The following is a 17,243-nucleotide window of genomic DNA, read 5'->3' on the forward strand; positions in this document are numbered from 1 at the left end:
TGAAATTTTGTGAACACTTAAAAATTTGTATTCATACTTTAAATTATTTATGTTTTAATCGGTCACCCATTTAGAAAGGCATAGTGACGTTTTATATATGTATATATGTAAAATGAATGCTGACTAGCATCTGACATGAGATGCTGCTGTGGTGTAGCACCACCCGGGACTGGACTTGCAATCCAGATATCGTCACTGGTGCGATTGCTTCTCCAGGTTCGGCAGTCAAAACAATGAGCGAGTTTCTTTAAATCCCTCCCATCTCTGTCCACCCAGCAGTATGAATGGGTAAGATCATAGTTTAGCACGTAGGCCTTTGCGACAAATATTATCCATAATGAAGAGTTGTTGGGGGGTTAGATCTCATAAATGTGTCATTAACCCTGGAAAAATCGCCCAATAAAGTTGGATGTAATTACCAGCGAAACCTCGTACTCAAAATGTTGTAAATGTTGTGGATGTACTCTCCGACACACCGGTGGGCTGACGTAACTAATTTGGCACGCTTTGTTTTTCGTGACGAACCTCATCCTAATTGGCTGCGTCGGGTGGTGGTGCGTTAACGACACATTTATATTCACGCGATCTAACCCAACAAAAAACTTTATTATGAAGGGCACATCATCGTCAGTCACGTTTGGTGGGATGAAGTGTGGATTCTCCCGTGTCTTCCAAGTTATCTGTCCGGCGTGGAAGAGTAGGCCAAATGCCGTCTAGAGGGACTCTCTTGAGCACCCCTTGATGAAAGCCCTTCTGCCAGAAGTGACACGAGCAAGTCACTGCGGGGCCTGCGGCTGTACCTTTACCATCTGACGCGCATATTCCCCCTACCCCCATGTCTTGCAGAGGATTTGGTATAATTCAAAGGCTTCTCTCGTAAATGCAGTGCCGTGGAAAATAATGTGATACCTGACTTGGCATGCACACAAAGCTTGTTTAATGTCCTCGAGTTTGGTGTCTGCGCTTAGGCGCGGCTCAATGCAAAGTATTTGGACACTAACCTTCACCTGCATCCAGTCGCCATTCATTATGGACACCGCATTTATTATGCAGGTTTGTGCCTGTGCATTACCACCCTCTTCGTTTCAACCCCCACCCCCCACCACACTGCAGCTATTTTCACAACGTTATTTTGAGAAATGCATCGAGCCCAGGGCGATATTTTGTTCAGTATGTAATAATAGGGCGTGAATGTGAATGAATTAGTCGGAGTGCGTGTTTCTAGAGGGGGGACCGCACGTTAACGCACAATGCATTTCGATCCAAGTGTTGGTGTTTCTATTGCATTAAACATTCATCTGCAGGGCTGCTCACTGCAGGTTCAGCTAAACAGCATTTAAAATATGGAAATAAATAAATATATAAAACTTGTGTTTATAATATGATTTACTTCGAGTACATTTTTCTACTTTCTGATTTTCAGAGCTAATATCAGTATCATTTAATAGACATGTTACAGTTGAATACGTCTAAATTAAATATTTGCATAAAATAATTAATAATAATTATCCTTATTTTGAACGCCAGATTTTTTATCAAATATATTATTGGATCGCGGCAAAACCCACAACGCAATGATGCACACAGCAATTAAACACACAGAATAAAAAACGAAAATAAACTAAATCACCCTACATTAAAATTGGAATAATTCCGACGAAGGTGGTATGTATCTAACTTCTTTAGCGAATAATTTTCATCTTCTCAAAAGCATCCCTGCAGTGAGTAGAGAGTGCGGTACGGGCTACTGCTACTTGCCACGACCTTCCCAGAAACAATCCTCGCTCAGTTCGCCCTTGGGGCTCGGTGAGGCCTTCGAAGGGCCAACAGCGTTTGACTTTGACGCGAAGTGTGCGCGGGAGGGGGGGGCAAAGGCTCGGAAGCATGAAATTAGCGCCGCGCTACAACGCTGGCGCGCCGAGGCGCCGTGCAGAGGATGGCCGTGGCCCTGACGATGTCGGGGGGGGGGGGGCGAGGTTTTCTCACAATCACACGAGTCCTGGCTGAACAGCCCCCCGTCAACCGCCCTCTCCGCGCCTCCCATCCCTGGACCCATCGCCCAGGGCGGCTCAGCCACAATGGTATATCGCCATCGTGCCCCGGACAATATTAGCCACCGCCTCATTTATTCAGGTGCGCGGTCCTCAACAATGCCGTTGCGGAATTCGGCGTGGCCTTTGAAAGCCGCGGCGTTTTGATGTTTTCTCGAGGGCATTGTTGTTTCCTAAAAAAATTCAAAATAAACGCACAAATTAATAAAAATGCCAAAGTGGCTCGGTGTCTCAGAGGTCCTAGCGCGTAGTGACCACTGCTGTGAGATCTGAGTTCAAATCCAACTGGTTTTCCAAGTGTTGTGAGTTAATGGTCTCGGGCCTGGTCTCTAACGGCTGCACACAGAAAATCATTATATATAATGTATCACTTACGTTGCTAAATTCCAGTTCTGCAATTTTTTTTATTTTTTTTTATTCTAAACTAGCAGCTGCACGTCCTTTGGACGTCCGTCCGTCCGTCCATCTGTCTCTCCCTAATCCAGCGAGCAAAGATTTTTTTTCTAATATAATATGAAATAGCAATGAAAACTGCAACTGATGACGTGATCTCTAATAACACTTATTAATACAGGGTGATGCATTTACAGATATCCTACTTATTTCAAAGCCTCGACGTGTCTCCCACGAATCACATATTTTAGCATCACTTTCACAATATAAAATCACCCGTTGAGAGGAACTTGAAGGTCATTAGAAATAAGTGGGATATCTATAAATGGATCCTCAAGTTATTCCAGAAAGCCTCACGGAGTCTCCATTATTGATTCTATCTCGGACAATCCTTCTTTTCTTATATTGGCCAAATTTATTCTATTTTAGTATTTTTCCTGATTTTATTACAATTATGAATTTTTCATCATGTTATTGGGCATCATCTTTTCAAAACTCTTTTCAAAGCGGTGTATCACCCGACGTGTTAGAGAATGTCCCGTAGAAGTAGGATGTCATAGAACTGCATCTGAAAGCCCTTCTCGTAACATTTATGGAACACTTTTCCACGCACCGTGGTGCAGATAAATATTTCATAGCTTGACGTCAAAATTCTATTTTTCATTCTCAGAGCTGACATTTATCCAATGTAAGTGAAAAGGCAAGTTTAATGATTTCTTTTGTGTGTGTGGTCTTCTGTGAGCGGGCTGAAACCATGAACTCCCTCTACTTGAAATTGCAGTTTAATCACCAGTGGCTAAATCCAGATTTGAACCCAGGTCTCTGTGTTCTGACCTCTGAGCCACTTTGGCCACGTTAATATTTACCTGAATGCACCATGGAGAAAACACCAAAAGCTGCATTCATGTCAGCATACAAAATATTTGCTGTAAAGTGCGCTTACACCTAAGGTGCCACATAGATGAAGTACAAATACACTTTTGAGATGGAGCTAATGCTAAATTGCACCATAAACATTTCAACAGGATATATTACTACTGGCGTGGTGCATAACTTTCATCATTAGTTTCAAGGGAAACGTTTTCAGAAATGATTATGGTGTTCTGTAATTAAACTCAACTTCATGGCTTTTTCCTCATCATAAGCTGTTAAAATAGGATGCATATTTTCTACAGTGGTAACACCAAATTACACACAACAGCTCCTGCGATTAGTGTGGCATAATTATCGCATTTAAATAAGTTACAGGCCTCTTATCAATCCACTGCTGGCTGAGGGCCTTCCCTATGCTGTGTCAGTGACAGGGGTTGTTTGACCATACTTCACCGTCCTGGTGAAGTGTGGTTGCTGTGAAAGGGATTCGGGCCTATGACTGGTTTATATAACACTCAGCATTGATGAGTGATTTCAACTTGGGGCACTGGATTTGTAGCCGAGTTCGCTGGCTGCTGTGCTAGCCATGGTCAACGCGCTCTGCAGTGGCGATTGGGGGAAGAAAAAAAAATGCAGAATTCTATCTTTCATCTTCTTGGTTCTTTCGGTAAAGTCACGTAGAATGGAAATAAGAAAATAAGAAAAAGAAAAATAATAAAAAAGTATTGTGTTTTATTTTATTATTTTATTATTTCCATTCTACGTGACTTTACCGAAAGAACCAAGAAGATGAATCCCTGCAGTCACGAAAGCTTCAAATCGAAATTCTATCTTTGTAAACGGACAGCATCAACTGTCACAATTCTGGCTAACAGTGCCCTCAACTGGCTACCCATCGCCAGCAGGGTCACATACAAGATCGCCTGCCTCTGCCACAATGCCTTCACATCTGCCTACCCGCCATACCTTTCTTCACTATTGACGACTTGCAGCTCCGCATACGGCAGATGCCTGCGCAGCGCGACTCACGACCTCCTCTTGATACCAAGATCCAGGATGGTCATGTCTATGCGCCGCTTCTCGGCGGCAGCCCCAACAGTCTGGAGCGCTATCCCTCTGCACATTCGCAGCATAACCTCAATCGCCTCCTTCAAGAGACACTTAAAAACTCACCTCTATAACCACGTGCTTTCGAGCGACTCTGAGCTTGGCTCCGCGCCTCTGAGTTGCGGCCGTTACGTCCGCAAATTTGCTCGCGTTATAAATTGCATTATTATTATGAAGCTGGTTGTCATCACCAGTTAAACGTCTCAAATTGTCAAGTGTTGTGGGTTTACTCTCCAACACACCGGTGTGCTTTACTAGTGACGAATTGGCATGTTCTGTTTACGTGACAAATCTTACTAATTGGCTGTGTCGGGTGGTGGCGGGTTTAACGACGCATTTATATTTACACGATCTAACCCAAAAAACACTTTATTATGGATGGACAATATTAGTCGCGAAAGCCTAAGTGTTAAACTTTAATTAGCTATACTCTTTGGTTCTTTTGGTAAAGTCACGTTGGTATAGAATAAAATAAAATAAATCACTACTTTTCGATCGCAAGGAACTAGTTCAGCAGTTCCACTGCTGGATGATATTTTTTCTGCCTGAGGACGACCGCTTGTGTTGCAATCGAAACGTCGTAATTTATTTTATTTTATACCTACGTGACTTTACCGAAAGAACCAAAGAGTATGGATTCCTGCAGTCACGAAAGCTTCAAATCACTATAATTAGCTGTTGAAATGTCCTTATTTATTGACATGTTTGTGGACGTCTTCGAGGGGGATCGTTGAGCTTCTCGTGGATCTTGAGTGGCCGTGATTAAAAACCCACATTCTGTTCCGTACACTCAAACACATTTTCCACAATTTACAAAAAAAATAGAAAATTAAGATAATTTGCAAGGCATCTGTGACCGTCAAAGTTTTCTGCAACTAAATTTCGATTTAAAAGGTGGTTTAGTTACTGCAGCTACATACTATTAACATTCCTTCCCTTTATTAATGCTAACCCTATCCCCTCCCTTTGATGCTGCTAATCCTGCATAATGCACGGGCATAATATGACTTTAAACCCCCCGCCCACCTCCTACGCATTTCACAAGTAGCACTAATCGCATATCTGCATTTCCCATAAACATGCTAAATTCCTCTTGATATGCAAATTATTTTGTCAAGGCACTCTTCCCCCTCCATCCCAGCTTAAATAGACGCTCCAAGCCTGGGGTGTGTCATTCAGACTCTGTCTTCTCGACAGACCTGTTCTTCACCTGAGGACGGCTGCTTGCGTTGTGGCCGAAACGTTGTGAGAATTATTTTATAACGTTTTATTTTATTATTTTATTATTTCCATTCTACGTGACTTTACCGAAAGAACCAAGACGATTTTCCGCAACTCCTTGCTATTTGGCTGAAGAGTGGATAATGACTCGTGGAAATTATAACATCTTCCTAGGCAGAATCACTTTGACAATTATTACTGAGACCGCAAGCCTTTCGTGGGCGGAACACGTCAAGGTGCAGCCCTGCATCTGCTGCTGGTGGTGGAAGGGCTTTCGCCACCCTAGCGGGAACCCTAGAAGGCCACTCTTGAGGATATTTGGCAAACTCATCCGCACCTCTGATTAGCACGGTTGGCTACGTAGGGTGTGAAAGAAGTTCAACATACATAGATGCTCGCTGGGCAGGCATCTTGGAAGAAGTGGTAGTACCCAAGTTATGACCCAACCAGCATGACTTTTCCTATCGACTAGCTGTCTATATGAAATTTATACTGCCGCGTGGACAGAGAAGTATGGATTTAATTAACCTTCCCATTGTTCTAACTCACGTGTTGGGAGATGGAATCAAAATGGCGACCTCTGGATTTGAAGGCCAGTATCATACCAATTGCATCATGGGCAGAAGGAGTGGCATCCCTTTTTTGTAGTTTAACACAAATATCTTCTGTATTATCAATTTGAGACTGGAAAAAACTATCCCATAGATACATCTGCTCAACCCAAGCTATAAATGCCCAGATACTTGCATTGTCGTTGTACTGTTTCGCCTTTTGGTGTTCTCAGGCCTAGCACTGGTGAGACAAGGCTGTCTCTGGTGTAGGCTAATCAGTTTCAAACACAATGCATATATTATCAGATCATGTTTGTTTGCATATTTTTCCACAAGTACGTGTGGTTAATGCAGACTTGATGCCTTGCAAAAATGTATCTATTTGATGTTTGAACATCTTAACACCTGCTTTATTGCCAGTAAGGGTCAAACCTACTCTTATTGTTCAATCATTAATACTTGCAAAAAGGTTCAAGTTTTGGAATATAAGTACGCACTTTTGTAAGAAGACTGGAAAAAATGTCATCATTTTATTTAGAAGTTGATGTCAACCTGTCATGTTTCCATAGCTAGGCAGACTCCCCTAATGTTACGGTAAAGTCACGTAGGTAAAAATAAATAATAAAAATAACAAATAATAAAAATAATTATATCAAGTAAATAATAAAATAATGTGTAAAATATCATTTCCATTGTTATTTCTATTCTTTTATTTATTTATTTTTTACCTACGTGACTTTACCAAAAAAAACCTAAGTCTGAATCTTTGCAGTCACGAAAGCTTCAAATCTAGACTTCCCTAATGTTCTTCCACACCTTCATTTACCGCTCTTGTCCAGTCGTGGCCCTGAAAATCATTTGATTTCATCACACCGTCTCTTTGCTTGCGTGTTCATATTTGCATCTTTTTTTAATGCTGACCTCAAAGAGCAAACGAGTGGGAGGGGCTGCCTCCATGAAGTTGTGCGTGCGCGTGTGTTCCTACTCAACGTATAAAGCGAGATGCTATATTTTTATCACTGCTGTCACCTTCTCGTGTTATTGCCTTCTCTCTGCAAGGATGAAAGTTACAGGAATGTGGCTGCAGGCTTGGCTTTTTTGTTCCTGCCAAGGCAGCCTCGTCCCTTTGAAGTTTTTTTTTTACAGGCGCCATGCCCCCTTGTCTATACGTGTCTCACCGTTGCACCTGTGGGCGCATGGCTGACGCCTGTCTCTTAGCAGCAAACGTTCGCAGCAACACGTATCCCGTTACAATGATTAAAGTGCGTGGACGCGTGTTTTTTGTCTTTGAACACCTGAATCGCGTTTTTACTTTGCGATCCTCGTGTTGTTACTCCCGAATTCATAGCGGTGACTTAGAGCCGCTCGACAACAGCCCCGCTGGTGGCTGGATGAAAACTTGGCGGAGCCATGTCAGTCTTGGAGGTTTGTTTCGACATACTTCACCGTGCCGGGTCAGTGTGGGTCGCTGAAGGGATAAGATCCAGGTGTGGTTTAGATATCGCTCTGCCACTGATGTTAGTCGTCTAACTCTGGTGACTGGATTTATAGTGCATTGTACGAACCCCTGCGTCAACGCTCCTCCCCCAGTAATTCCAGCTAAATTTCAGACCTTTTTTCTTCCTTTGTTTGTGTGAATGTATTCTCTGAATATGTTTCCACCTGTTAGAGTAGAGCTTGAATTAAGACTTGTCAAGTTACATGCAATAAAAGGAGAAGTTGTTTTGAAAGCCTGGCATATGATCTATGACTAGCGGAGCTGTGGAATTCATTGGCCTTTTGTGGATGCAGTCACAGAGTCATTCATATGTCCACTTTACAGCAGTGGGCGTGCCTTGGCAGTCAGTGTCTTAGCATTCATGAGCGTGGGTAGACCGTCAGTTGTCAGTGTTGTCAGTGTTACTACTGTGCAGGTTTTCGCACTTGCTCTGTACGGCTGTGACATCTCTCACGTTGTGTTTCCATACCTCGGCATGATGTCCAACGTTTCACTCCACTACTCAGGGTGTTCGCGAATAATTCAGCTCAGACTTGTTGAGCTCCCGATGAAGCTCTCAGTTTCGTGCAGCGGAAACGTTGGGACGTAATGCCGAGCGGCACGCGGTTCAACCCGAAAAACGTCAGCGATTGAATAATTTCATCTCGTATTGTTATTCTAGAATCCGTATTCTCTTGTTTTCCACTGCGGGAATTTTTTTTCGCAGTCGGCTACGAAGCCACAAACCAAGCCGCCATCATTGCTCCCCGCCCCCACACGAGCCTTCGTTAGAGGACAATGGCGAGCGGCTGCGGAGGAACGCGGTGGCTTGCGGCCACTCGTGTGCACATCGCCCCCATTCAGCTGCGGCGGCGGTGGCGGCCGTGAGGTCGTGCTGAGCTGCACCTGCGGCCTCTGAAAGGGGCCGAGCCGCACGCCGCCGCGCTAAAAGGTGGGGGGGGGGGCACCCTCTTTGACGACGCGACTTCGAGCGGGCAAAAAAGCGGAGGGAGGGCTCCCCTTTATCTCCAGCGAAGAAAACCGTGGTCGTTAAGTGGGGGGGTGGGGGGGTGGTGGATTTGGTCGTAGCTCGCCGGGCACCCATGGACTATTCGCCACTTCTTGCAGATGCAGGTGGAGTCCCCAGCAGGAGCCGCTGATGTCAATAGGCGCGGCGGCTGACCTTGGTTGATCTGCCACTTTGGTATGGCCGGTATGGGGGGGGGGATGAAAGCCATATGTCCCCGGGATGCGTTTTGGTGGTACGCACATCCCATAAAACGCATTCCGCGGAATGCACGGTTTGCCCGTCCCGAGTTGTTAGCCGCGGATGCGGTGAAGCGGGCGGCGTTTGCCTCGTGCCGAACTCGCGAGCGTCGATTTTAAATTCGCGAAATCTGAATCCGGGAGAAAATTAAGCGGATTTAACAAAAACACCGTGATAACTCGTTCGGTTTTAATGAATCTTGGTGCCGCGTGTTTGCGCAGTGCAGATCTGATGGCCCTCGCGTTTATGTTGCAGTGTTTAGCATAGATCTGCTGCAACGTAAGATATATCACGGCGACGTTTAGGTTTGCTTGTATACCTGCCAGGCCGCTCGTTACGAAGAGCCAGCTTTTAACAAAATACAATCACGCCAATGTTATGGCCACTGCTTGCACTAAACCATTGTACGTAAATTCGGAGCTGACATGGGTCCATAATGGCGATTTTTATGGTTGCATTGAGCTGTTTAAAAAAGCCAACTGGGTGATTAATTGTAGCGACACCACGGTTAGTGTGACGTAAAAAAAAACCGGCCCTTTGTCTACCTACTTCCTGATGAAGGCCATTCCCATGCCGTGTCTGTCATGGGGACAGTTTGTACTTTATCGTATTGCTCAGCGTGGGTTGGCAAAGGTGAGCCGTAGCTGGGGATCAATCTCTGGTTGCAAGGTTCGTAGTAGAGTTGCGCAAACCACGACGCCACACTTCAGATACAAGTTCTTTTTTTGTATTCATTTATTGTTTTTACTCTCACTGTTATACTTTTCTCAAACATCGCTCACGTTTTAGACTCACCCCTTTGCTTCAAATCTAGAATTAATGTCTGGACAAATGGGCCCCACCAGCCAGTGGCCACAATGGCGATTCATTAATTATCAGTGCGTGTCCAACACCACCTATAAACACTGGACTGCTTCGCCGGGCGAGTTGATTAACGAAGCCGCAGAATATGACTTTAAAGCTGCATATGCGGGGTCATGACGGCACGCGTCCCAAACAAGATCAAATGCGATGCAAAGTAATAAAACAATGTACGGGCCTCTGCAGTGCGCTGGGGAGCGGAGATGTCTTTGCGTTTGGGAATTCACCGCGGCCTGGGGACTCATTGTGGATGCTAAAGAAACGGATCCTAAATAAAAGCAACATGTTTCTTTCATTATAGCGCATGTGTAAATATGCAGAGCTCGTAGGCTGTTATCTGTAATTTAATGAGGCTCTTTGTGACGGCAAAGAAATTAAGTGCAAAAGCACGGAGCATCCCAATTATAATTCAAGTATGATTTTTTTTATAAACACGCATATACGTGTGTGTATATATATATTAAAGTGCCCAACTAATCAGAACTTAGAAGCCAAGATGAGCAATATTTAGCCTGGATCGATGTTGCAGCCTGCTGCGAGGCTAGGTTGTCGGCAGATAAGATGGTTTCGAAATAACTAATTGCCTTACCGCACTGCGCTCCTTTGCATATGCGTTCTTCACTTTCACAAATCTGCACTGGCCAGCATGGTGGGATGTGGTAAGATAGTCCCCGTGACCCGTAAAGCACAGGGAGGTTGCACGTGTACGTATGTGTCATCTGCCGCGCCGGGGAGATGCAATCCACACCTATGACCTCTGTGCTGACCCTAACATCACGGCAGCATCCCTGGAAAGCACGTAGAGGTTTTGACCTAAACTATTTCTTTCAATTGTTTCGAAACGTATTCCTCTCGAGTTATTTTTGTGGGCTCTCTACTACAAACGGGCTCGCGAGGAAGGGCGCGTTTTCGGGCAAGGCCCCACTCCCTAAGCTCGCCCGCTCGTTCGCTCGCTTGTCTCCTGCGCCGCAGGCGAACATCTCCAACTTTGACCTCGTGATGGAGTCGGACATCGGCACGTTCCGCCCGCTCGGCTTGCGCTTCTCGGGCTCGGAGGCGGCGCGCGCCGTCGTCGCCGACGTGGCCAAGATGCTCGAGCCACTCAACGCCACGGCGCTTCTGCCCGGCGCCGAGGGCACCGACATCGACTTCTGGATGCAGGCGGGCGTTCCAGGTATGTGTCGCGCGCCGCGGTTTCGCAAGTTTGGTGTGAAGGGGCGGTGGGCTTGGGTGGGGGGGGGGTAGCAATCTGACTTCGCAGTGAGGGTTATGGATGGGCAGCTGGGGGCACCTGGAGCGCTGCTCGCAAATGTGGAGGAGCTGTAGCCGAGGGGATAGGATGGGTGAACAACATGTGTTGAATCCCCACATCAGGTTTGTTTTCATTCCCCTATCGCCTTGGCAACAGCATCTCTGAATCTGCAGCGCTCTGCTGAACGATGCAGCTTACGTTGTTTATATATAGAGATATTTGCAATGTATATCTTTTTTTAATGTCTTTTAACGGTTAAAACTGTTTGGGTGAAAACAATACATACGTTTTAATGTTATATGAAGTAAATTTGTCCCTAGCCCCTGTGCATAGTATTTGGCCGCTGTAAATATCCACGTGATAAGCCGCTACGTTGAGCTGTCATTTGTGGCCAGGTCGCTTCTGAAAAAAGAGCTACAATGGTGAAATTAAAATAGAGTTTATCGTTAAAAAATTGTTTAATTTACTTGAAATATAGAGGTCATCCGGGCGTGGCAGTTGTGTACTGGATTTTTTGCAAAAATATTTTAATTTCAAAACGTGGCTAGCCAGATTTTTCAACTAGCTGGACCAACTGGGGGCCTGAAAGTCTATTTTTTAGTCTGCCAAGAGGCGTTGGGGCCGGGGCGGGGGGGGCAGATTACCTCCCTGTCCCAATAAGGTACGAGCCATGCACGATGGCACATTGCACGTCCTATTGTTGTTTTTCTTCATCCCCTTCATTGTCTCACAGTTGCTTCCGCCTACAAACCTACACGCTGACCTCGTTAACATTTAAAACTAATTAGTTGGCGACGCTGCGTTGGCATTGGTACACAAGCGCAGATAACAAACATTCTCAACACATTCAACCTCTCTGACCTATTCATATTCTTGGTTCTTTCGGTAAAGTCACGTAGATAGAAGAAAAAGAAAAAAAATCATTATCAATTTAAATAATAAAAATAAAATAAAAATAATTGAAAATAATAAAAGCAAAAAACCCACAATTAATATTTTAAAAAGTTTAAAGAGTAAAATAAAATTAAAAAATTCAGTGCATTTCAGAAGGGGGCCATTCCCCGGAACATCGCCTCTTATGTATTTTTCATTTCAAGGCCACGGCGTTATTGACACGTGTGTTGAGTTTCTGCTTTCATATTATGTTTCTGTCGTGATGAGTACTGCGCCAAACCACACAAACTGATTTCATTGCTCCATCTCCTAGGTGGATGAACCCCCTCTGACACGTTCCATTCCGTGGCTGCCACTCCGCTATTATTTTTTACCATTGGTCATCATTCCTTCCTGTGACATGTCCTTCCTGAGGCGACTTACCATTTAATGAGTCAAAATTGTTTTGCATTTTAAAAACAGATGCGAAAATTGATTGGCATTACAAAAGTGTGATTCATTTTTACTTTAACCACTATGTCTCAAATAGCACAAAGCTAAATGCCAGTGGTGTATAAGGCTATGGAAAAATAAAATATTATCATGACCCTGAATGTATTTGCTGTAAAAGGCCAGAAACTATATATCACAAAGTGGCATTGGAATTGTAAGTCATCAGAATTAAAATACTGTAGTAATTTTCTATTGTTAAATGTGCTTGTCAGTAAAAAAAAAAGGTTAAGTTATAAAATTTTGGGACATATGCGCGGAGAAGATTTAAAAAAGAATGTTGCTCATCCAATTGCACATAGCAGCCCCCTTTTTAAAAAGAGATTACAGCCTTTCGCTCAACAGTATTTGATGTGTTTTGCATTAATGGGTGTAATTAAAATACCATCATGGTTGTTAATTACTGTGAAGTGCATTTAAAGTACAGAAAAATCCTTGCTTGCATTGCCCTGTAAGACTTTGATGCATTTATTGAAAATACTATATACCAACATAAGATTAATGTCTGTGAGAAAAAAACACATATCTTGTTATTGCATAAATAATTCCATTTTCCAGAGTGAATGTGAATTAAGAAAAAGTCCATCAACGAATTCTGGAAATTATATATGTATTTTATAAACATTATAGGAAAAAAAGAGAATAAATTGCACTTGCCCTGTAATTATTCACACAGCTGTGCATTGTTATGGGATTTGTGAAGAGTGCCTTGTGCAATTACATTTTTATGGTTCTAAAATAATTGTGTTTTATTTTGCAGATTTTTCAAACTTTTGTTTTCGTGCATTCATCACAATGTGCTATTGAGCAGAGTGCGTGTGAAGTGGAATATGTGTGAGAGCACTCGTGAACTTGAAAATTAATGACTCAACGCGAATCATAGAATATCCTCCTCTATGTGTACAGTAAATATGGAATATTGTGGAATCCATTCCCTGTTGATGGGATATTCCTTGGCACATTTTACATCAGTAACACCAAAATTAAAGTCAGCATATCATAATGTTGTGGAATTAAAACTGACTTTTGTGTAAACGTAACCTCAGGGAACACCAACACCGTTGCTGAGTATTACGATGCCCTTTTTGAAGTTAAGTTTTGAAACCCCAGCAAAGGGTTTTTAAGAGATGCAGGGTGAATTTCAGTGATGTTTTTTCAGGGGGAACGAGTAACAGTTAACCGCTTAAATTTCGATTTAAAGCTTTCGTGACTGCAGGGATTCATCTTCTTGGTTCTTTCGGTAAAGTCACGTAGAAGGGAAGTAATAAAATAATAAAAACAAAACATAATAAAATAATATAATTCTCACGACGTTTCGGCTACAACGCAAGCAGCTGCCTGAGAATTATATTATATTATTATGTTTTGTTTTTATTATTTTATTACTTCCCTTCTACTTGACTTTACCGAAAGAACCAAGAAGAGTTAACCGCTTGCTCGCTGCCTCCAACGGTTGAAGTCGGGCCCCCCTCCACGCTCATCCTGCGGTGCGTCCTTGAGTCTGCGTGTGACTTTGTGATGCTGTGCGTGGCGGCCGTCCGCTGTCGTCAGAGCATGGCGAAGATGGGCACCTTCAAGGCCCTTGATTTTATTGTGTTATTTTAGCTAGGATTTTTATATAGTGCTTCTGTCAAAGCGCTTTACAAGACCCATAATAGAGGTTTTTGGGTTAGATCGTGTAAATATAAATGTGTCGTTATACCCGCCACCACCCGACACAGCCAATTAGTGAGGTTTGTCACGTAAACGAAACATGCCGATTCGTTGCTAGCACAGCACACCGATGTGTTGGAGAGTAAACCCACAACGTTTACAATTCGAGTACGACGTTTCGCGCAGTCATTACAACTAGCATCATCCAGGCGACAGCGAGAGATGTGGAGGAATCCTCCTGGTCGCGGAAGCCTACGTGTGAAGCCGCTTTACAAGAACTAAAAAGGGTACATTAGTATTTGCTGGTGCGGAAAATGGATGGGATTATTGTGTTGGGGTGGTGATGTCAAGGAAGGGTGACGATAGGAAAAGGGGGAGGGTTAGGAAGGAGAAGGGGGAGGAGGGTGAAGGTTTTAAAGACGAGGACAGGAATTGGTAGAGGGATTCGCTGTTGAACGACGATGAGTCTGAGCGACCGCCAAATTTATTTTGCCACTCATCAACTATTGAATACTTGGACGAGTTAACAATCGGATCTTCTTGGTTCTGACAAAACTGAGTAGGAGCACGTTTTGATTGTCCTCAATCGTTAAAACAATTTAAATATCGAGCACTGCCCAGTGCAGCAGAAAGGAGGGAGGGGGTTTCACTCAATACAATCTGTTATTTGAAGCTGTTTTGAAATGGAGTTGGCCATTTGGCTTAGAGTTCAGAGCATTCGTGCGACACTGCTGAGACCCTGCGTTCAAATCTGGGTTTCACGCGTTGCTTTAAACAGGGTTCTCAAGTGTAATGAGTAGATTGTCTCCGTCTGGTCACCACTGACTGCACACAAAAACACAATACGTTCAAGCCTTATACTTCGTCAAAATCATCAGCCACGGTTCATCTGCTGCTGGTTGAAGGCCTCACCAAGCTGCCGTGATCCCCCATGATTCTGCGATGTAATAAATTGGCTAAACCCCCCCCCCCCCCCCAAAAAAAATGTGCATATAGATTTTTTTTTCTGTGAGGTGACGAGTAATTTCAATCAGAGAAGTGCGACCTAAGGGATAGAAGGGCCACTTGACGACGACTTTTTTTTGGTAGAAGTCCTGTGAAAAATTACATGCGAGATTGTCCTCATGGATTCCTCACGACGCGATGCCTGTGACACAATTGGAATACATTTGCGGTGCGGGAGAAAATAATTCTTTTGGGGAACAAAATTACTGCTTTTAGGTAAGCAAGGCTGCGTGCAGGGCTATTACTTACGCTGTGAAAGTGCCGCAGAGTCGGCCACGGACATAGTCGCGCTGCTGTGAAAAAGCGGTTGCCCGTCGCAGCCGATATTATCGAGGGAATGCGTGTAAAGCAAACTGCTTACAAATGACTCGCCGGCACGATGTGAAACGGCGATGTTTTGGGCGCGAGTCTGTCCAGGACTTCGCAGGCATATCATTATACATGAGGTAAAACATGGTCTCTTTATCCGATCCCCATCGCTCATGCTGGCCACGATAATGTGATGCTATCAGAAGATTAGGCGCAGCTTGATTTGTCGCCTGGTCCTAAGCCTGCGCTTATCTGTGGAAGCAATGTGAGGAATAACTTGTGGCCTGACAAAATCAGATAAATCCTAAAATAAGGTTTCTCATTAACTGCACCACCCTTTCTAGTAAAATCAGGGAAAATGCGACTGGCGTTTAAACTCTCTCCCTCGCTTCGCAGGTTTTTGCTGCAAAATCTGGGCTTAGCCTGTGCCAGAGTTGTCACTGACATATGTTCTGTGTACGTGAGATGCTTCTGTCACGAGGTTGTATTTGACCTGGGTAGTGTAATGTGCGTGATGGCTGGTAGCCAACGTTTCTCCAGCAAGAGAATGGCCCAGTTATGGTCCAGCATCGGCGCTAGGAGCCTGGGTTTGCCCTTTCTCTGTGAGCCACGAGATTCTGTTGACTTGGCTCCTTTTTTTTACGATCAGTGGAAACAAGAAGATGCTCGGTGTCGTCGGCACTTTGCTTCGTTCATCATTTCGTATTTTTTTTTACTTTGCTTTATGTAACCCCCCCTCTCGCTCACTCTCTCGCTCACTCTCTCGTTCTGCACCCAGCAGGTAGGGAAACCACTCTTCTTGGTTCTTTCGGTAAAGTCACGTAGAAGGGAAATTATAAAATAATAAAAATAAAACATAATAAAATAATTCTCACGGCGTTTCGGCCACAACGCAAGCAGAAGATGAATCCCTGCAGTCACGAAAGCTTTAAATGGAAAGGAAACCACTCTGTTAGACAATTTAAAGTCAGCATCTATTATTTTTTTTGTAATCTCCCGCCATGTGTTTTGAACATAAACATGGACAAGGCAAGTGCACTGATCAAGGGACACAAGGGACACACTTGTGACTGTGAAGGATGACAATGGCGGGGTTTCTTCCAGCAGTTGATGGATCATGGCTGATGATGATGGGTTCCGGAATTCGCCCAAGCAACAGCACACGTCAAAGCTATGTGTATATGTTGAACTTCTTTTGTATGTTGAACTTCTTTTGCACCGTACGTAACCCACCGTGCTAATCGGAGGCGCCAAGGGCCCACGCTATCTCGCGCCGGCTCACATTTACTTTTAACGCATTTGCAAACATTCACTGCAATCCCATCTGGTTGATTTAATTCACGTTGAAATCTGAGAACATTTTATACACACAAGACCTCAAAATCTCTGTGTTGTGTCCCTGCTTTGACTCATTCTTTTTACCATGAGGCTCCTAGTGGGATAACTAGTGCAACCCTTGTACGCTTCAAGAAGAATCTGTCCCAGTAAGTTTGAAATGGGCAGTTGGACGTGTTTCTCGGTCGTCTTTGACGTAACTAACTCCTTGTGGATTACCGTACACCCTCTTCCGCAGCAAGCTACTGAAAATTAAGTCCTGTTGAACTTCACACGGCTTTATCTCTTAACATTCGGTTTTTATTCGAGGTATTTGATGTTGTTTCCACTATTTGTTCGCACGTGTACTGTATACTTGTATTACTTTGGGACCCAGGTGTCCCTTAAACAAAGAGTCCTCCAGTCTCCGTGGACTCTCGTGTGGTTTAGAGTACGTGAATGTGTTTATACGTAGGCATGCATGCGTGTCTGTACGTATGGGGAAGTGGTAGTGTAGCGGTTAGCA

At 44.0% G+C, this 17,243-nt stretch overlaps 1 protein-coding gene across 1 annotated transcript in view; it reads left to right on the forward strand.

The window, feature by feature from the left end:
• Positions 1–17,243, forward strand: part of CPQ (carboxypeptidase Q) — a 64,176-nt gene that overhangs the window by 37,299 nt on the left and 9,634 nt on the right. The window contains exon 8 of the mRNA XM_078855931.1: positions 10,774–10,975. Within this exon, the coding sequence (XP_078712057.1) occupies positions 10,774–10,975 (202 nt within the window). The remainder of the gene's footprint in view (positions 1–10,773; positions 10,976–17,243) is intronic.

The sequence above is a fragment of the Lampetra fluviatilis genome, chromosome 4, assembly GCF_964198595.1.
Source record: "Lampetra fluviatilis chromosome 4, kcLamFluv1.1, whole genome shotgun sequence".
In the NCBI taxonomy this organism is placed as follows: domain Eukaryota; kingdom Metazoa; phylum Chordata; class Hyperoartia; order Petromyzontiformes; family Petromyzontidae; genus Lampetra; species Lampetra fluviatilis.